This window comes from Mus musculus, chromosome 16 (genome assembly GCF_000001635.26).
Source record: "Mus musculus strain C57BL/6J chromosome 16, GRCm38.p6 C57BL/6J".
Taxonomy (NCBI): Eukaryota; Metazoa; Chordata; class Mammalia; order Rodentia; family Muridae; genus Mus; species Mus musculus.
Window position 1 is genome coordinate 90,255,765 of NC_000082.6, and position 22,298 is coordinate 90,278,062.

Genomic DNA, 22,298 nt, shown 5'->3' on the forward strand with positions numbered 1-22,298 from the left:
CAGCAAATTCCAAGGAGCACTGGGTATGTGACCTCAGGTCATGATGCTTACAATGCAAGCACTTATAGCTAAACAATCTCCCTAGCCTTGTTATTTTTTTTTCCACTCAAAATTTAACCCAGTCTTTCTTAAAGTCAGTAGTAACTCATTAATCACTGAGATAAAATAATGAAAAGCTGGAATTTATCTACCACATCATTACTAATTACTGGTGATAAAATTTGTCTTATGTTAGGCAAAATCACAAATTTTAGAGACTATGATATTGAACATGTCATTTAATGCTATGATTTTCAAATTATATATATTTTATATTTCTTTTTACTGTGAAACTAGAATAAGAACTTTAAGACTGGGCTGGAGAGATGGCTCAGTGGTTAAGAGCACCGACTGCTCTTCTGAAGGTCCAGAGTTCAAATCCCAGAAACCACATGGTGGCTCACAACCATCCGTAATGAGATCTGACGCCCTCTTCTGGGGTGTCTGAAGACAGCTACAGTGTACTTAGATATAATAATAAATAAATCTTTAAGGAAAAAAAAAAAAAAAAGAACTTTTTGACCATAACCCTAACAAAAACACACGAGACAGAAGAGCCTTGTGGTATCCGCATAGCCCAGGGATACCATGAACATGCCTGGTACATTTCACTTTCAGTTGTTCCCCATAGGCTCATGCTCAACATTTACTTGGTCCCTAGCTGGTAGCATGTTCCCTTTTTTTGGCAGTGTGTGTGTGAGCTGGGGGTGGAGAAAATGTTTGGAAGATGGTGCATGGTTGTAAGAAGGACACCAGGGGCATAGTTCTCAAAGATTCACCTGGTCCAGGTCTCTTCCCTCTCCTTTAAACTGAAGAGGCTCATCTGCCACACAGTCCTCCTGCAACCATGGATTCAATTCTCTGACACCAAGGACCAAAATACATCTTCCCTCTTTCAATTTGTTCTCTTGGGTATTTGGTCACAGCCACATAGAGACAGAATTTCTAAGGATGGCAAGGCCCCCTGAGTAAGCAGAAAGATGCTGAAGTCCTCCTAGAACTCACCTCACAGACATGGTAACTATGGGTATCACAGCAACAGCAAATGTCTATCAGTAGCAAAACAGGTAACCTCGGATGCCTTGCCTATTGGAATCTTAAGGACCATTCAAGCTGAATGTAGAGAGACCTAACAATAAAGATCAAAACAAAAGCACAGGCCCACAGTATATTACTTCTGGAGAAAACATACAACAGAATACTGAGCATCATTGTGAGGTACGAGTGGGCCAATCAGTGAACAATTTCCTTCTGCTCACTTGTCTTTATTCTGGAAATTTTTTATAGCGAGCCTGCATCACACACCAGGAAAAATATACATTTTGATGTTGAGGAGAAAAAGATCACCAAACCACAAACAAAAGAACAACCCAGAGAAGCTACAGAAGAGAGAAGTCTCACAAAGCGCTCTGGGTAAGACAGACAGTGGGTGATGTGAGAGAAGCGTACCTTGTCAAATGCAGTTTTTTGCTCGGGTGGCTGTGTAGGAGCTGTCTTTAACTGAGCTGTGATAGCCTGAACCTGAGCCATCACAGCACTGTCAAGGGCGGGAGACTGTGGTTGTGGAGGCTGTTGAAAAGTCTGAAGGATCTGCTGAAGCTTAAAGAATGGGAAAACTGATAAACCACACGACAAAGCAACATCATCAAAGTTAATTTACTGAAAAGAAAAGAATCTTCAGTGACAACAACAGCACAGGTCTAAGTAACAGGAGAACACCCAGCTCTGACTAGCGCACGCTGGGTTGGTGAGTGAACACATTACAGTGCGCATTGCTTACGGTCAGAAACGTATGTTGACCATCCCAACAATACAAACAAGGCTCAGAGAGAGAAAACACGTGGAATTGTGACAGTAGGTTTTCTAGAAATACAGCAAAGTTCACTCCATATCATCTTGAATCACTCAACAGTACTAGGATTGTTAGCAACAACACCTGCCACTCCAACAGCTCTCAAGCTCTTTCAAAGAGGTCTTCTCGATCGATCGATCGATTGATCGATTGCTTCCTTCTTTCTCAAGCTCACACTTCCTCGGCAGCCCTTACTCCTCACGTTAGCACCCTGGTAAAGGCTACTCTGAAGGAAGACATTTTCTCCGGTGAGGTGCACATGGAGGAGGACGGGAAGCGAGCACAGTGGCATCTGCTCTGCCAGCATCTGTCATCAAGCTGCTTACCTGCTGGCCTTGAGTTGTCTGGAACAGCTGAGCCACAGCAGCAAAGGCATCGGAGCTGGGCAGCTGGGCTACAGTAGGCATGGAATTTGTGGGAGCTTGTGCAAGTTCAGAAGAGATTTTTACTGGGGGTGGAGGTGAGCCTGAAAAAGCAAAGGGCATCAGGCCTCACAAGTCAACATACTTCCCCTTTAAGATGCCTTTCAAGTTTTGCTGCTAAAACAAAATCCTGTCTAGTTTTACATAGGAAAATGAATAGATAGTGGTTACTAAGACATATTCTAGATAGAGAAAGAGAGAGAGAGATGAAGCGACAAAGGGCATTCTCATTTGAAGTAAAAATACAGAAAGAAAAACTGTACCTTCCAAAAGCAAATCAAGTCATCTTCCACAGGAATTTCTACCAGCTTAGAAACAAAGCCTTTCACATACAGAAATTCTATTCTTTCTGTTTGCTTGCTTGCTTGCTTTTGCTAACTTTTGTTAAATGCTGACCAGTTGCACTATGTTCTGATCATGGCTTTCCTCCCCAGCTCCTCTGAGACCCTCCCTCCCTCTCATCTGAATCCACACCCTTTGAAAACAAACAGGCAGCTAAAGAACAATAAGAGAAAATAAGATAAAACAAAGGCAAACACACTGGGACAGGACAACACAGACACACATACAGAAAAGCAGACAGACGCCAGTACACTTGCAGGACCTTCTGTCACTGGCAGATATGCACTGTACCTTCATTGTTGGTGACATTTTCTGCTACTGGAGCAGCATTACTGGTTCCTGCTGCCATGTCCAAAAGAGGCTGAATAATTTCAATTTTGAACACTCCATTTTTTTGCCAAAGATTTAGCACACGAACTATTTTACTCTGTTATATGTAAGAAAATGAACATACAATAAATATTTATAGAAATAATGTATCATATCTGATTTTAAAGAGAATTACTGTTTCATAAGGGAAAAAATCCACCAGAACTATTACCCAGTTAAACTCAAATTAACCTTTTCTCGGTGGTATGATCCAATGAAAAGGAATATAAACAGAATACACAGCTAGCAAATACAAAGGAAGGTAAACACGTCAAGAACCATTTCTAATGCTCTTATACAGACTCTGCAAACCCACAACGCCTCTCCTCATGCAAATGTCGCTACTCTCAGACACGGGCACTTTCCCTCTCTCTCTGGTTTGACCAAACCAAGTTCCCTTTTCTGTTACATAACTTCTTTAAGAATTAAGAGAAACTAAAGCAGCAGGTTAAGTTAGTGTTAGTGATGTTTACTGTGAATTCCCACCTATTTAGAATGCATGTATCGTTCATGTTCGTTCCTTCTTTCTTTCAGTGAAACTGTGTGTGTGGTGTGTGTGTGTGTATGGTGTGTGGTGTGTGTGTGGTGTGTGTGTGTGGTGTGTGTGTGGTGTGTGTATGTGTGTGTGTGGTGTATATGTGTGTGTGGTGTGTGTGTGTATGTATGTGTGTGTTGCAGTCTTACTGCAGATTAATCACTTGCATGTGTGAATGTTGGGGAAGAACAAATCTGGGTCTTCTAGAGTATGCAAAACCCTGGTGAGTATTTTCTCTCACACAGAGTTGTTGTCTGTCTTCCTTCTGTAGCTTCAGCTTGCTGTTATTAGCAATCTGCCCACTAAGTGCTGAGATCAAAGGATATGTGTCTCCATGCCCACTAGCAATATGTTCTTTAAGGAAAGATAATGCTTCCTGAACAACCTTTGCTAGTTTCTTTTAACTGCAGGATATGTAACATGAAATGTGTAGTGTACAGCGCCTAGCTGTTGGCTGTTGTTACCACGCCGTTTAGAAGAGGCTTCCCATGCACAGAGGTAAGGCACTCCTCACTCGCCAGCAAGCTCTGCTCTGCTCTGCTCAGGATCTATAACTCTGGCTCCTTCTATGATTCAACATTATAAAAGTCCTTGTACAGAGGCCAAGTGACTTCTCCATTTCACATATAAGCAAGAATAGGAAATGACCACCGTAGAAAAAACTGACCTTACAATTCAAGATCAGTACATGAAGATATCACCCAGTAACATAAATAACAAGTGTCAACAACGTGAACGTAAGCATTGTGTGAGAAATATAAAGAGGAAATAAGCTGGACAAAATGCAAAATGTTAGCTTGTTACGTTTTAACCATACCTTATCTTCAGATGGACAAAGATATAAATACTGGAATGTAGCAGTTATATTTTTAGAGAATCTTGGCCCAAAAACATCTTTATCAGTTCCAAACTGGTGCCGAGACTGTCTCACGATGGAGTCGATGACATACAGGCCTGGAACCTTATATTCTGGCTTACACTGCAAAGGGGAGGAGACAAGCTTAGACCAAGGAAAGTGGAATCAGGAGGTGCAATGGTGTATGCCTCCATGCCCAGTATTCCAGAGGTGAATCTGACCCAATCTGGTCTACTTAGTGAGTTCCTGCCCATCCAGGGCTACAGAGTAAAACTGTCTGGAATTAGAAAGGGAGAAAGAAAAGAAAGAGGGAAAGGGAAGGAAAGGAAAAGTAACGACAAAGCCCAAGCACATCCACCACCCACTATGTCACACATCAGCTCGCAGCTCGCCACATGCACTGCGCACTGTGCAGCAGCTGCTCACGTGCTCCAGCCATCTCTCTATCTGGCTGTCAGTGTCACATCTGTCAATAGTGACACTCTTTGTTACTTCAAAGTAGCTCTCAGGACTTTGTTTCCCCAAATCCTTGACTTCACTTCCAAAACTTTCCAGAGCCACTTTACCAACCCACTTTCCTACAATTCAGTCATTCTGAGTCTTGAATAACTTCCTGAAGTTACTAAAACATACTTTTAAACATGCTAGTTTTACTTCTGTTAAAATATGTACCAGAGACTTCGAGGCCAGCCTGGTCTACAGAGTGAGTTCCAGGACAGCCAGGGCTGTACAGAGAGACCCTGTCTCAAAAAAACCAAAAACAAACAAAATATGTACCAGAGAAATAAAAAGTAAGAGGAAGAGTCATTTGGGTCTATAAATTTGACAAAGGAAACAACCAACCAAGTATTAGAAAAACAGGCATTTATATAGGAAAAGACATAGCCCTTTGTGGAAGGCAAGCAATTCAGCAACAAAAATAAAGCCTTAGTTGGGCGTGATGGCGCAAGCCTTTAATCCCAGCACTTGGAAGGCAGAGGCAGGCGGATTTCCGAGTTCGAGGTCAGCCTGGTCTACAGAGTGAGTTCCAGGACAGCCAGGGCTACACAGAGAAACCCTGTCTCAAGACAACAATAAAACCAAAACCAAACAAATAAAAAAACCTAAGACCACTCTCAGTTCACTCCTGAAAAAGACATGCTAATCATTCATACACACACACACACACACATACACACACACACTTACTTTAAGACAACACACAACTAAAGACAGCTTAATGATGATGGTAACAGAGAAAAGTCAGGGAAAATAAAAAGTAACTTCACCTGAAAAACTGACCTGAAAATCAAATGTCAACAGAGCAGATGAGGCAGAGTATAGAATGGCAGGCTCTTAGGGCTGGGACCAACACTATTCTCAGCTATGACAGAGCCCAGCACCAACCTCTCACCAATACTCAATGAACGGCAGAAATATGGGAAAAATACCTTTTAAAACTTCTCAGTGCTTAAAAGAAATTCAGTAAATATTTTTTAAAAAAAACAGTTACTGTGGACTGGAGAGATGGCTCAGTGGTTAAGAGCACTGGCTGCTCTTCCAGAGGTCCCGAGTTCAAGTCCCAGCAATCACATGGTGGCTCACAACCATCTGTAATGGGATCTGATGCCCTCTTCTGGTGTGTCTGAAGACAGTGACAGTGTGCCCACATATAGAAACAAATAAATCTTAAAAACAAAACATGTATCATATATGCGTGTTTTGTCTGTTTATGTATATATGTGTACCATGTGCATATCTGGTGCCCAGAGCCCAAAGAAGGCAAAGACTCCCTCACCCTGCAGTTCTGGAAGAGTGTCAGCGGCCCTTGTGGGTGCTGGGCATGGAGCCCAGGTCTTCTGGAAGAGGTTCCACTGCACTCACCTGGTTGAGCCATGGTTCCAACCCCAATAACTGCTTTTTTTCTAGAGTGTTTTTTAGAAGCATGCATTCAAATTTCAATTCACATATATAAATAACTGCTTATCATAAACATGCAGGAATGCAATAGTTACCTTTTTGATGAACTTTTCTACTATTTGAACAACGTGCTTATAAAGCTGAAAAAGAACATAAAATTAGTTTATACATTTTTATATTTTCTACAATTCAAAACACTGAAATTGTCAACTTAAAAAAATTAGCAATTAACTCAAAGAGCTATCAGAAATAGTTCACAATCAACAACTTTAAAAAATCTTGGGCTGGAGAGATGGCTCAGAGGTTAAGAGCACTGACTGCTCTTCCAAAGGTCCTGAGTTCAATTCCCAGCAACCACATGGTGGCTCACAACCATCTGCAATGTGATCTGACGCCCTCTTCAGGTGTGTCTGAAGACAGCGATGGTGTACTTATATACATAAATAAAACATCTTGAGAAAGAAATTCATCTAAACAAAACTACCCACTCTTCTTCAAGGCCAATGTCCTTTCTTAACTGATCAGTCTCCATGTATGAAGACATGAGGTTATTTCACCAGGGACAGAAACAGAGCCAAAACTAAGCAATGCTATCTCTAAACTGTGCCATTGACTAAAATGTGATCTTCAGTAACATAGGCCAAGTCTTGACTTTTCCCCCATAGCTGGCTTATGAGGACTGAAATATAGAAAAGTGCTGTGAATGCATGTCATAATGCAAATGCACAATATTACCAAAAACCTTCAGTTTGGTAATTTATCACAAGATAAATTCTCATATTTAACAATACTTAAAAAGAATTCAAAAGCAGAGCTGGCAGGATGGCTCAATGGGTAGGGATGTTTGTTACATAAGCCTGGCAAACTAAGCTAGATCCCACTAAAGGTGGAAGAGAACTGACTTTCAAAGTGGTTTTCTAACCTTCGCATGTGCACCATGGCATACCCTTCCCTGCCACTAATAATAATAAATTAAACAATTAAAAGTATTCCTAAATTAAATATTTTTCTTACCTTAATAGCTTTGATAGCAGCTTTAGTAATGAGAATCATCTTGGCTCTAGAGATGGGAGGCTTCATATCCATAAGTGAGAAGAGCTTAAAAAACAAGAAACAAAATAACTCAAAAGATAAGCTCAATTCCCATTGTTTTACAAAGACTTTTCTACCTATCAGCCAAGAGAACAGCAAATATTTGTAACTCCAATGTGTCCACTGGGCTAACAATTACAATGTGTCCAATATCACTAACTATTCTACATGTCTGCATCATCACTTAGGAAATCAGCAGAGATCCCAGCAAAGAAAGAAACCTATGAATGCAGAGGCAAAAGTATTAAACATGCTACAGAGCTAACCAACAATATATCAAAGTCATGACCAGGAAGGAAAACAGCACACCTCCCCGTTGACCATGTAAAGTGACAGTGCGATTTTACCAATGTTTAAAGTAATTTCAGGGGGCTGGTGAGATGGCTCAGTGGGTAAGAGCACCCGACTGCTCTTCCGAAGGTCCAGAGTTCAAATCCCAGCAACCACATGGTGGCTCACAACCATCTGTAACGAGATCTGACTCCCTCTTCTGCAGTGTCTGAAGACAGCTACAGTGTACTTATAATAAATAAATAAATCTTTTTTAAAAAAATTAAAGTAATTTCCGTTCCAAATCTGAATGAGACGTTGGAGAACTTCCATAACCTTAAGGTTCATTCAGATAAGTAAGTAAAAAGTTGAACACAAGTTTAAAATGCTTTTATAAAGTTCCAAGTATCTATGATGCTAGTATGAGAATTCAAAATTTCTTCTCTTAAAACCTAGTCCACCTCTGAGAATCAGAACTAAGTTTAATTCATCTTTATAGCAATCATGGAATCCCATGATGACAAACACACAACACACAATATTCTTTACCCCAAAGACTAAATGCAGCTAAGACATTAATAATCAGAATAAAAGGGTCATAAGCATAAACCCTTGAGACTAAGTGCAGTGTAAGGTCTGGGAGGTCAGTGCTGCTGTGGGAGCGCACGCCTTTAATCTCCTTGGCAGAGGCAGGCAGATCATTGTGAGCTCCAGGGCAGACAAGGATGTTCCGAAACAACAACGCCCAGGGAGATGGTCCAGTGGCACAGCTCTGAGTTTGATCTCTAGAACACACATAGAAAATGGGTGTGTGCTGGCTTGTTCTTGTAACTTCACAGCTGGGAGAAGTCAGATAAACTGGAAGTGCATGACACTTGAAGTTGTCCTTTCTCTACACCTACACACACACACACACACACACACACACACACACACACACACACACACACACACGGTTCTTGGGAAAGACTCTAAAAAATAAAAATGCTATAGCGATGGGTGAAATCAATGAACAAATTTAACTATTTCAAGTTAAAAATCTCTAAGAATGACTCATAAACCCACAGCACACGTTTATTATCTTTTCTGGCTTCGGAAAAGTCAATGTATGTATGGGTCAAGAGTACATTTTATTGAAGCCTAAGCCAGTTATTTGTCTAATGCTGAGATTGTACATAGTAAGTAATTTCAATAGTAAGCAAGTCCAATGAGCATACAAGATTGCTACTGCTTCCAAATAAAAAGAAACTGTCATAATCATTTTAAAAATTAAAGCATAGCCGGGCGTGGTGGGATTAAAGAATCCCAGCACTGGGGGGGTGGGGGTGGGGGAGAAGGCAGGTGGATTTCTGAGTTCAAGGCCAGCCTGATCTACAAAGTGAGTTCCAGGACAGCCAGGGCTATACAGAGAAACCCTGTCTCAAAAACCAAATAAATAAATAAATAACAAAAAATAAAAAGCATAGACAATCACACAGCAACAGTCAATATTTGGGCAAAAGATTAACAAGAGATGCGGAAGGTAGCAAGGTGACCTCATCACCTCTAAGATTTGCTTTCACTTAAAAAAAAAAAAAAAAAAAAAAAAGAAGATATGCTAAAAGGGAACCTAGAGCCTACTGAAGCTAGGGATGCAAAAAAATAAAATAAAATAAAATAAAATAAAATAAAAGTCCACTACAGCAGAGAAAAGAACTGCATGAAAGAGCACCAGAGCCAAGTGACACCCTAACCCAGGAAGGCACATAGCACTTTCAAACACTCCAAAACTAAAACTAAAACTAAACTAAACTAAACTAAACAACAGCCTGATCATCACCACCAAAGGACAGGCCTCTCAGTGACCTGGAATTGATAAGCTAGGCCCTGAACAGCAACCCCCTGGAGTCTTATCTCCTCAATTCTGGACTTACAATCACATGCTAACAGGTCTGGCTTTTTACATAAATCCTGAAGATTCAACCCAGGTCCTTCCCTGCAAATACTTTACTAACTGAGCTATGTCCTCGGTACTTAATGTCAATTTTTTGATGCATAAATGGTCCCATAATTTAATGTCTATGCAATGCAACAAGACAAAAAGAAGGTTAGTCTTTGGCTGGAAGAAGAGGAGGACCATTGGGGTGGGCCTGTGGAGGCTGTACCTGACCCTACCCTTGCTCCACTGTGATGTGACATGTCCAAGTTGCTATGAATGTCTCATGCCTTTGCTGCCATAGTGGACTAAAACATTCAGGAATCTGAGTCCTGGAAAGTACTGCCACAGTGACAAGGAATGCAAACCACTACAGAGGGGCTGGAAACACTGCTCAGAGTAGGGCACTTGTTTCCCATGTAGTACACATCCCTAAAAAAAGCAAAACCCAGAAGCTTGTCCATGGTGTTCAGGGGATCAGAGTGAGGGCTACTCAGAATGGTTTAATGTCAAATGATATATGATAAGTACTCTGGTTTTGAGATCTTCAGTTCTGTGAGCATAGCAGAGCTCTCAATAGCTAGCCTTCTGACTGAGAGCCTACCTTCTAAGCACAGACTCATACAAGCATGCCTAGGTTCGTTGCCCCCACTGCAACTGTTTCTGAATTTGATCCCGGGTCTTTAAAAACAACACTGTATTACTGTCCTATGAATTATTAATTCAGATTCCAAATGGAATTATCTAAATGAGTCCGTAGTAGTTGTCTTAACTTTTTCTTTTCATGGTCTCCATGCCTACTCTTCCTCACATGTATCAACCCTATTTCCTTAGTTAAAATCAGTTATGTTAAGCTATGGTTATATTAAATCAGTTATGTTGAGCCCAATACAAAGGTTCATGACAGCAGCTATAAGAGAAGCTATAAAGAGTTTGCAAGTTTAAGGCCAACACAGGCAACTTAGTAAGATCTTGTTTCAAAATAGAAAGTAAAAATAAGTGACACATATACTTTTAATCTGTCTTTTATTTTTGAGTAGTTTCTCTCATTCTAAAGTAAATAATTTACTATTTAGTTCTTCCTCGACTCATCTAGAGACAAACTGCAATTGCATAATCTTAAACAACAACAACAACAAACCTGTCAAGGCCACCAGTATTACTGGGAATCTCTCAGATTTATAAAGGCTGATTTTGTGACAATTCAAAATTCTGATTACAGTTACTGAATTTTCATAATCCCTTATTCTTAATTAGAACACAGAACCAATAATCACCTAACTGCCCACTAGGTTTGGCTCTGCCACTGGCTAATACTGAGACCAGTTCATCAAACAATGGACATCATGCAAGTGTGGAGTATAAGCATCTCAGAGCACTAATGCAGCACCTAGCAGAGCTAGTGTCTAAGGAGTGTCAGATTACTGCAGCACCTTGGAACAGTTCCAAGCAGTATTTCCCAAGCTACAGATGCAAGTCACAACTAAAGGCCGTTAAATACACTTGCCCTGTGGCACTGACTCCCCACCAAAGTGGTATAAAATATGCACAATCTGTAGTACACTTTCAATCATCTCTAGACCACTTGTAAAATCTATTAAGTACCAAGTACTATGTAAAAATAAGCACTCTGATATACTGCTTAGGGAATATGACAAGAAAAAAAAAAAGACTGTATGCAAGGTATACAAATGAGATAACAATTTTCAAGCAAGTGCTAGTGGGAACAAGGACTCTGCACTAAGGGGGAGTCTGAGGACACCACTCACAGAACTCCAAGCACTGCTCAGCACGGTGACCTCAAGTCTAACCTAACAGTCTACAGTTTCACTCCAATATTTTTTTACTGATTTTTTTTTACACTCATTCATTCATTTATTTATTTATATGAAGACACTGTAGCTGTCTTCAGACACACCAGAAGAGGGCATCAAATCCCATTACAGATGGTTGTGAGCCACCATGTTGATGCTGGAAATTGAACTTAGGACCACTGGAAGAGCAGTCAGTGTTCTTAGCTGCAGAGTCATCTCTCTAGCTCTTACCCCCAATATCTTTAAGCCAACATTAGTGATTTTTGCGGATAGCAATGTGTCAACTATACTGTTTCATAAAGCTTTGTAGTTTTGCTTGTGGGCAAATAACACACACCTAAATCTAACTGTAAATCATAGAACTGTGGTTAAAGAGTAGAAAAGCGAGGGGTAGATCTCATTTTAGAAATGAGAAAAATAAAGGCAAGCATGGAGAGAAAGGGAAGAGGGCAAGGAAGGGCACTCAAGACTGGCTATTCTTAACCAACATCTAATCTCAGCCAACACACCTCAAGGGGAAAGCAAAACAAAACTCTAACAACTTAAACACCAAAGTATGAAAACCATAAAAACTGTTATTCCAACACTGTCTCAAAAAACCACCCCAGACACTGAGCTATTGGAGTCAGAGAACTGATTGTAAATCCCGTCAATCCGCCTCCCAACCTGCAGTAAGTGTTCCTATCCTACAGAGGTGGGATGCTATCTTATCTACCAGTGTGTACACATCCCAAGGAAGCAATCCTTTGGTGCTGGTCCACCCCACATGACAGCCTGCATTTCCATTCATTTCTCAATGGGAAACCCCATCATAGAGCAGCATGGTGAGCCATGGACTCTTCTTACACTCTGGATCTCAAAAGCACAAGGCCTCATTGGGCATTGCATACATTAGAAAAGGTCGGTTCATGGCACCAGTCTGAGCTAGGATCTGTAGTATGTAAGTGGGGACAGCTTGTAAGAAAGCCTATCCTGACACTGTCTGTCCGCTCTCACGCTGGCTTGAGCTGCAAAGTACTTTAAACACAGACTCATGCTCATCCTTCAGTAAACAGACTTAACACTCTACTAACTGCAAATGCCTTATTTTTGTGAAAACTTACAAAATACTACACACTAGGCAATTTAAAAAAGTATGTGGGCAGGGCAGTGGTGGCACATGCCCTTAATCCCAGCACTTGGGAGGCAGAGGCAGGTGGATGTCTGAGTTTGAGGCCAGCTTGGTCTACAGAATAAGTTCCAGGATAGCCAGGGCTACACAGAGAAGCCCTGTCTTAAAAAAACAAACAAACAAAAAAAAAGTATGTGGGACAACTACATTCTCAGCCCATTATGTGAATTTTTAAGTAACTTTTATTTGTTTTTAAATGGAGTCTTATTCAAACTGAAGGCAATTCTCATACTGTAGTCTCCCAAATGCTGGAAGAAATGTCTTACAGTTCTATAGGCTGAAAAGGTGTTGCTATGTGGAGAGAGCATCTCATGACAAAGGCAGAGGGTAACAGACAACAAGGAGAGAAGAGGAGAGGAAGGACCAAGCCTACATCGTAATAACCTGCTTTTCTTAGTAAAAGCTTCCTGGTATTGCAGCCATCTCTGATTAAGTCTCATCTGCCAACACACTTGCATAGACAACATGAACATGATTCCATGCATGCATCTAATCATTCACACATGTCAATAATTCTAGATAGCCTTTCCAAACCACAACATTTTTTTCAATTTGAAAAAACAAACAAACATGTTAATGGTTCTTATCTCGATCCACAAGGTTGTTGAAATTAAATAAGGCAATGCACATATCTCAAGCCTAATACCTGCCCCCCCCCCCCGCCAGTGAGCTCTGGAAATATTTTTTTAAATCTTTATAAATTATTCCCTTTGTCTGTGTACTATGGTGTGTGTACGGACAGAGCACAAGGTCATAGAACACTGTTCTACCACTCACTTATTCCCCTGAAACAGGATCTCTCAGTGAAGCTGCAGCTAAGCTCCAGCAACATGCCAGTCTGCACTCAGGACAGCAATGGGGTTACAAGCATGCTCATACAAAACCCCACCAGTGTTTGACATGGGTGCTGAGGTCAGGTCTGCAAGCTTGCATAGCCAAGTGCTCTTCACTTTTGTACCAATGTAAAGCCACCCAAATGCTACACTCAAAGAAATCACGACTTTAGTAACTGCTAGTCAGTCATTTACAAAGGTTACAGCTTCATTGTACAGACACACAATTTAGCCTGAGGCAGAATATGTGAAGTTGACTACCATGCCTTGTCCTTACCTTAACTACTATAATGCCAAATGATATGATTTCTAGATCTAACTATCCCAGGTTAGTTTGTAAGTGTGACATCCTAAAATTCCAGAGTTCAGATATATTCTAATATACTTCAAGAGTGAATTAGCTTGACTGCTTTTCTACTGGTACAATAAAAGTTTACAATGTACCCTAAAAAGGCTTTAAGTAATGCATCTTATACTCCACAAGGCAGACTTCTATTTATATTAGTCAAACACCAACATGGTAGGTAGTAGGGCTGAACTTGGCTGAACTCTGGGAGACTGTATGTCAGCTTCTACAGGCTGACACGTGCTGATGGTGCCTGGCCTGCCTCTCCATCTACCACACAGCATCAAGCAGTGCCTTCTCCCTCTCTGAGCTCTGCTTGGACATCTTTATCACAGTCTCGACATTCTTGGATAAGACCTCCATGTGGAGACTATTAAACCCCCAAGCTTTTGGTATATAAGAACACAGTCCCGGGGCTGGTGAGATGGCTCAGTGGGTAAGAGCACCTGACTGCTCTTCCAAAGGTCTGAAGTTCAAATCCCAGCAACCACATGGTGGCTCACAACCATCTGTAACAAGATCTGATGCCCTCTTCTGGAGTGTCTGAAGACAGCTACAGTGTACTTACATATAATAAATAAATAAATCTTAAAAAAAAAAAAAAAAAAAAAGAGAACACAGTCCCAGGTTCAAGGAAACCATACTATTGGTACCTATCCATACAGGAGAGGGGTATTTATCACTTTAAATAAAACAGTGTTCATTCACCTTGTTAAAATCTGCAATCAGCCAGACGTGGTGGCACACACCTTAAATCCCAGCACTCGGGAGGCAGAGGCAGGTGGATTTCTGAGATTGAGGCCAGTCTGGTCTACAGAGTGAGTTCCAGGACAGCCAGGGCTACACAGAGAAACCCTGTCTCAAAAAACAACAAAACAAAACAAAACAATCTGCAATCAACTTAAACCCCGACTGTTTTCCATCTTCTCCAACAAAACTACACCTCCATAGTGACTATGATGGTTTTAATAGTCTTCCCAGTCTATTTAGGTAGTTTGGAAATCACTTAAACCAACTTTCATTTCACTTCATAAACTCACTTCGTATGTCTTGTCCAAGTCACGTGGTGGCTTTGAATAAAAAAGAGGGAGAACAACTAACTTCTAGGATGACCTCAACTGAGTCTTAATATTTTTTATTAAAATTACCGATAACCTTATCTGACCCCTATTTTTCTAAATGGATTCAGAATAAAGTTACACCTAATATCTTTCTGAGAAAAACTGTTATACAGTTTTCACTTGACAAAACATTTTTTGTTATAAACTGTTAGTAGACATGTTCTGTCTATTGATAACTAGCAGACTAGATATTCCGAAGAGAAACAGAACCAGAAGAGATAAAAGTGCACTGATATCTTAGACTCTATGACTTCTAGAACATGTCTTACTCTAATCTTGAAATTAAGCTATCAATGAAATGAAAATAATTAGAAAATTACGAAGTGGTCTTAGTTTTTAAGCTATTTTATGAGTGTCATTCTGCCTGTAACGTGCACTCTAGAACCAGTTATGGACATCTGTGAACCACCACTGTGAGTGCTGTGACTCTATTGCAGAGCTGCCTTCTACTCCCAGTCTTAATGTTTTAAAGAAAGGAATGTATGGTGCATGTTTGTGTATGTGTGTATGAGACCAGAGGTCAAAGTCAGATGTCTTCTACCTTGTTGGAGACAGGGTCTCTCACTGCGTTTGAAGAGCATTAAATGGCCAGGCTGACTAGCCAGGACCTGTCTCTGCTCTCCCAGTGCTGGGTTTCCAGGATGCCTTGCCACAGCAAGCACCTAGCCATGGAGCCATCTCTCCGGCACCTTAAACATTCTTTATAATGGTACTTAGCCCAACCTTTCTTTTCCTTAAACTTGAAAATTGTTTTTCTCAAATTTACTTCCCAATAGATTATAAGTATGCCTACTGTTCTCTTCTTTGCTAATATTATATAAATTCTAAGATGACAAAGTATTTTTCCTTTAAGTCTTATTATTCCTGTTTAACTGCAAAGTTTAAGGAAACAGACAAAAACCCAAGATTAGACAGTGGGACAGACAGCAAAGACACATGCCATCAAGACTGAGCTGGCTTCTCAAATCCATACAGAAGAGAGAACTGATTCCTGAAAGCTGTCCTCTGACCCCACATTCACATGTGGCACAAAAAAAAAAAAAAAAAAAAAAAAGAACAAAACAAAACAAAACAAAAAAAAAAAAACAAGAAAGAAAGAGAGAGAGAAAAAAAAAGCGGGCTGGGTGTGGTGGCACATGCCTTTAATCCCAGCACTCGGGAGGCAGAGGCAGGCGGATTTCTGAGTTCGAGGCCAGCCTGGTCTACAGAGTGAGTTCCAGGACAGCCAGGCCTACAGAGAAACCTTGCCTCAAAATAAGAGCAACAGCTAGGCATTGGTGGCGCACGCCTTTAATTCCAGCACTTGGGAAGCAGAGGCAGGCTGATTTTTGAGCTCAAGGCCAGCCTGAACTACAGAGTGAGTTCCAGGACAGCCAGGGCTACACAGAGAAACCCTGTCTTGAAACCCCCCCTCCAAAAGGGGGGGATGCTTCTGAAAGAATCATACAAATATTAGCAGTGACAGGCAGGTATCAAAGTCTTCAGTAAGATGCAGGTTTCAAAGGCACTCCATTCCACTCCACTCTTGGTTTTTGACTCAATGTATCCAATGCACAAGTTTTTACCCAATCAAAAGCTAAAGCCAACACAACTATGATGTTGAATAACATAAAAGTATTCATAAATTTCTCAACAAAAGAGAACTGTCATGGGGGGGACAGGGCAGAGGAATGCTTGTCCAGCTAATTATAGCCTAAAGATAACTCCAAAAACCATTACTAAAACAGGTCAGGGGTAACTTAAACGGGCAGGGGTAACTTAAAGGACCTTCTGACATAGCATTTCATTTTAGATCTTTAATGTGTTATTTACTGGGCTGGAGAGATGACTCAAAGGTTAAGAGCGGGGGCTGGAGAGATGGCTCAGCGGTTAAGAGCATCGACTGCTCTTCTGAAGGTGGTGAGTTCAAATCCCAGCAACCACATGGTGGCTCACAACCATCAGTAATGAGATCTGATGCCCTCTTCTTGGGTGTCTGAAGACAACTACAGTGTACTTGCATATAATAAATAAATAAATAAATAAATAAATAAAAAAGGTTAAGAGCACGGGCTGCTCTTCCAGAGGTCCTAAGTTCAAATCCCACACCCACATGGCGGCTCACAACCATCTGCAATGGGATCTAACGCCCTCTTCTGGTGCGTCTGAAGACAGCTACTCATCAATGTCAGGTATGACTTGTCCATGAAGTAAGTTCTATTTGGTTGCAGTCTATGCTGCTTGCAAATTTTAGAACCTAGTAGTACTGGCATACTCAACTTAGATATATATTATTTATATGTCTAATATATATAATACTATATATCCACCTTTTTAATAAAATTTTTTAATTACAAAAATAGTATTTAAAAACTTTTACTCTTTAAATTCTTAGCAGTGCACGCTGAGTAGAAAATGCATATCTGGAAAACTATGGTTGTATGTGTATTTGTAAATGACATCTGTGCATTAAAGGAAGGGTCCTTTTAAAAATGTCTTATTTCCACATAAATTCTACTTTTTTGAGGGGTGCCAAATCCTTTGAAGCCTAAATGTTTAACCAACACTTTTCAGTTGCTTATATGTAGACAGGCCTACCATCAACAGAAAAACACTTTAACTTCAAAAAAGTTGGGGGCTGGTGAGATGGCTCAGTGGGTAAGAGCACCCGACTGCTCTTCCGAAGGTCCAGAGTTCAAATCCCAGCAACCACATGGTGGCTCACAACCATCTGTAACGAGATCTGGCACCCTCCTCTGGTGTGTCTGAAGACAGCTACAGTGTACTTACATGTAATAAATAAATCTTTAAAAAAAAAAAAAAAAACTTCAAAAAAGTTGTTTTAAAAACAAGCAGGGGAAAGGTACTGTGTTGCTTCACTGCTCCCATGAACAGTGTCTTGAATTCTTCTTTCCAGCCCCTTTTCTCTGTCCCCTTTGGTACTGGGGACCAACCCTTGGGTCTCTATGTGCAAGTGCTCTCTACACTCCAACCCAAGGTCTTTAGTTTGATATAAGTAGCACATTTCCCCACCTACTTCTTTATAAAACCTACTCCTCAGATTTCTACACGTTTCAAACCAGACACAGTTCAAATCAATTTTTCCCTTAATTTTCTATTTATCACATTTCCCCATAAATGTATCAAATTTTATAATTCCAGAATTTAGAGAAACATTTTACAAAATAAACACATGTAAATGTAAAACTTGTTGATATTAACCATAAAACCATGTGATCTTAACAGCATGTGTTCCCCATGAAAACAGCACAGTAGCACAAGCGAGGCTCACTTGCTTTACTCTAACCTCTTACTAAGTCCAAACTTGTTACACTTACTGTTGATAGAAGGCATTTTCAAAGTAGTTTCTAATGATCTGCCCTAAAACATATCCCAATTTATGTTTCATTTTAGAGAACTCTGCCTACAATTTCAAGTGACACTTCCCTCACCGTCTGTTGTTTTGTTGTGTAGCTGTTCAGCTCCTGTTTCCAACACCAGGTCTTCCATCCTTACCTCCACTCTGGTTCACAGAACTGCAGTCAATCCAAACTCCCTTCCATTTGCTCAAGAAATGCACCAGAAGGTGATGCTAAAGACGCTGGTGCTGGCAGGATGGGTAAGTGGATAAAGGTGCTTGTCACCGGAGTTCAATCCCCAGGACCCATGCAAAGGTAGCACTAACTCCATATGGTTATCCTGACCTCCACAAGCACACTGTGGTGTGTACACACACCCACCACACACACAGCAATATTCTAGACTGTCCATGCTTGTCTCTGCCACTGCTCTAGTTCACTAACACAGAGCCAGGTTTCAAGAACAATTATTATTATTAATTATTATTATGCTTCACTAGTGAACTTGAACATTAGTATCTCATTGAAATCACCTATGAAGAATCTTTTTCAGTATTTCCTCCTAGACATCAACAAAGAACAAAAGAGCTTGTTTCAAAAATGTTAAATCATTTTATTGGAAAATAATTAGAAAAAGTTTTAGCATTTAGACAGATACATAATATTAGCTATAGCACCTGGTTGTTATCAATGAGCAAACACAGAATTTCTACCCTCTCTTGGCTTTTCCTGTCTCTTCTAGCTAACTTCTTAAAAATATCACATCAAAAACAAATATACCAGCCGGGCAGTGGTGGCGTATGCCTTTAATCCCAGCACTTGGGAGGCAGAGGCAGGCGGATTTCTGAGTTCAAGGCCAGCCTGGTCTACAGAGTGAGTTTCAGGACAGCCAGAGCTATACAGAGAAACCCTATCTTGGAAGGAAAAAAAAAAAAAACCCACAAATATACCTTCTGAATAAAATTTAGAAATCAACAAAATAATTTTTTTCTTTAAGTTTTTCAAGACAAGGTTTCTCTGCAGTCTTGGTTGTCGTTCGCTCTATAGACCAAGTTTGGCTTCAAAAACAAGAATTCCTCCTTCCTCTCCCTCTACCTGCCACATGTGTTTTGCCACCACTGCCCCACTCAACACAATAATTTACAAAGCCATGTGGTTGGCTAACAGATTTTGTTTTCAATCTAACAACCAAATTGAGCAAGAAATAGTAAAATGGTTTGTCATAATGTAACATTTGAGTTTTAAAAAGTTTTTTTTTTTAAATATAATGAAACTATACTCTAAAACTGTACAATTCACTGGTTTTTAGAATACTGGACAACAATGAAGGGCCTTTATATAAATTTGGACAGCCACCATAATGGCACATACCTGTTATCCTATCACAACAGAGCCAGGCACTGACTGCTGCACACTCAGAAGTAGTCTGGGCTACAGTGTTACCTGCTCATCTGAATTACAAAGAAAGATCCTGTTCCCAAGAAAGAGAAAGACTTGCATGTGACAATCACCATGGTTTAGCTATCCTTTCTTTGGTGGACTTAACTATTATTGTTTGTCAAATCTTAGGAATTAGATGATACATACACATTTTAAAAAAATGTGTGGTGGCACCTGCACAAAGCCTTTAATCCCAGCACTTGGGAGGCAGAAGCAGGCAGATCTGTTTGAGTAGGAGGCCAGCCTGACCTACAAAGGAAGTTGGCAGGACTTCAAGTGCTATACAGAGAAACTTGTGGCGCTCACCCGTTCAGTGCCCAGGGATCCCCAAGCCCAGACTTTTAAGTGGATGCTGGGATCCACAATCGACCTTATGCTGACACAACAAACACTACCGAAATGAGCCACATCCTCACTCTAGGCGTTTATTTGTAAGGGATACCATGTTACCTAAGGAGTTACAAGGCGCAATGGAGCACCTGCTGCTCTTGCAGAACAACAGGTTCAGTTCCCTGTACCCACATGGTGGCTTTACAACCACCCATAACTGCAATTCTCAGAAATCTCCCCTTCTGGCCTCTGCTGGCAGTGTGCACCTGATGCACAGGCAAAATGCTCCTACAAATAAAATAAAACCTATAAAAACTTAGATACATTATAATAATAATGTAGTTATACCCTATGTAGGTAGGGTTTTATTGCTTCAGTTAAAAGTTAGTGCTAACCAAGAACAGGGAGAGGACAAAATAGAAATCTCATTATTAAGTACACAAAAACACTGGAGATCTTTCAGAGGTAGATTATATACTACAAAGTTGGTCAACTGCTTTAACACAATAGCTTATAGAGAGAGGCAACTCCACCAGTAGACTAGTGGCCTAGGGAATAGGATAAATAAGATCCGGTCTAAACACAACACATGCTCTGTTTATTCTTTACTTACCATTAAGTATTTGTAATTTAAATACCATCAGGAATAAAATATCCCACCATCCTAGTATCTTGTTAGTCTAGACTCTTAAGTCCTAAAGGAGTACAGTGGCTCCTGCTGGGATTAACCAACATTCCACTGGCAAGCCTACATATAACCTAGAGCGCAAATCCACTGAGCATAAGTTCATCAGGAAATACCCATTTCCCCACCTCAAGTTGTCAGTTCCAAATAGTCACTGTAAAAAATTATGAAACTGAGATTTCTTTGGGTCCAGTGTCTCCAGTCTTGTGATATACCTGAGTATATTCCTGTGTTTGAGCAATATACTCAACTATGCTGGTTATATCAATGCCTTCTCCTTGCTGAGATTATGTTTCTAATATACTTGCAAAGAGCTAGAATAAGTGTCAAACATACAGTGAATATGGAGCTTTAAAACTGAAGCCTCATGAACAAAAATTATGCAGAATGTCATTACTAAATGACAAATGGGAAATGGGAATTCATACAGAAGTTTACAGTGGTATAAACAGGTAAAAAATCAGACACTGTTTTTTGAGGTAAAAAGCATGACTGAATTAAGACAGAAGTCTGTGGTGTGTGGGAGCGTATGTGGAGGCCAGATGACAACTTGACGGGGTGGTTTCACTCCTTTCACCTTTGCTAAGGTTCCAGGGACTGAACTCAGGTGGTGAGACTCTCAGCGAGTACTTTCACTTGCCTCTCTCCGTAGGGTAGTTTTTGATTAAGATGATAACTGACACTAAAATCAATGCTGCACACATAGCCGGTATTAGGAGTTCTCAGTCTTATTGTCAACCAGGCTTTTTATGTTCCTACCAGACTCCCAGGGACTTCCTGCCTATAAACATGCTGCCTCATGTACAACTTTGTAATTAAAAGATTATTTTTTCTTCAGTTAAGGGTATCTAGTCATTTAACTGTCTACTGAACAAAATTGTGAAGGTTAAGTTTAGTAGCCACTGACAAAACAATTTACAGGCCGACGAATTGGCTCAGAGGTTAAGAGCACTGATTGCTCTTCCAGAGGTCCTGAGTGCAATTCTCAGCAACCACATGGTGGCTCACAGCCATCTGTAATGGGATTTGATACCCTCTTCCGGTGTGTCTGAAGAGAGGAACAGTGTACTCATATACATAAAATAAATAAATAAAATAAACCTTTTAAAAGAAGTTTTATTAGGTACTAACTAACTACACTTTTCTGCTGTGATACGTACTTGCAACTGGTATGATTCTATGCATGTGTATACAGTTCAAATTTCTTTTTTGGCTTTTTTTCTTTTTTTTTTTTTTTTTGGTTTTTTCGAGACAGGGTTTCTCTGTGTAGCCCTGGCTGTCCTGCAACTCACTTTGTAGACCAGGCTGGCCTCGAACTAAGAAATCCACCTGCCTCTGCCTCCCGAGTGCTGGGATTAAAGGCGTGCACCACCACACCCGCATTTTGGCCCTTTTTTAAACCTAATTACTGATTATGTTTGTGAAAATAAGTGTCTGTGAAGAAAACCCTGCACTGTCAACTCTTCTGCCCATCTAGAGTCTGTTCCAGTGCAGACTACTAATCACATGGGCTTATACTATGGCACTCCAATTATCCAAACAAATGAGAACTTTGGAGAGCTAACTGCATGGCTGCCCATTTTTAGTGGGTCTATTGTCCACTCGCCTCTGATAAAACATAACAAGTGG

The 22,298-nt window shown here is 40.4% G+C and overlaps 1 protein-coding gene across 10 annotated transcripts in view; it reads right to left on the reverse strand.

Moving 5' to 3' along the window:
• Positions 1-22,298, reverse strand: part of Scaf4 (SR-related CTD-associated factor 4) — a 57,191-nt gene that overhangs the window by 26,815 nt on the left and 8,078 nt on the right. For 8 of the 10 annotated variants that reach the window (XM_006523008.4, XM_006523011.3, XM_011246114.3 and 5 more), the window contains exons 2-7: positions 7,329-7,412; positions 6,410-6,454; positions 4,377-4,538; positions 2,947-3,082; positions 2,218-2,357; positions 1,489-1,638 (exon numbers count right to left, since the gene is read on the reverse strand). In XM_006523008.4, the coding sequence (XP_006523071.1) occupies positions 1,489-1,638; positions 2,218-2,357; positions 2,947-3,082; positions 4,377-4,538; positions 6,410-6,454; positions 7,329-7,412 (717 nt within the window). The other 2 variants (XM_006523014.3, XM_017316972.2) reach the window with 2 other exon arrangements.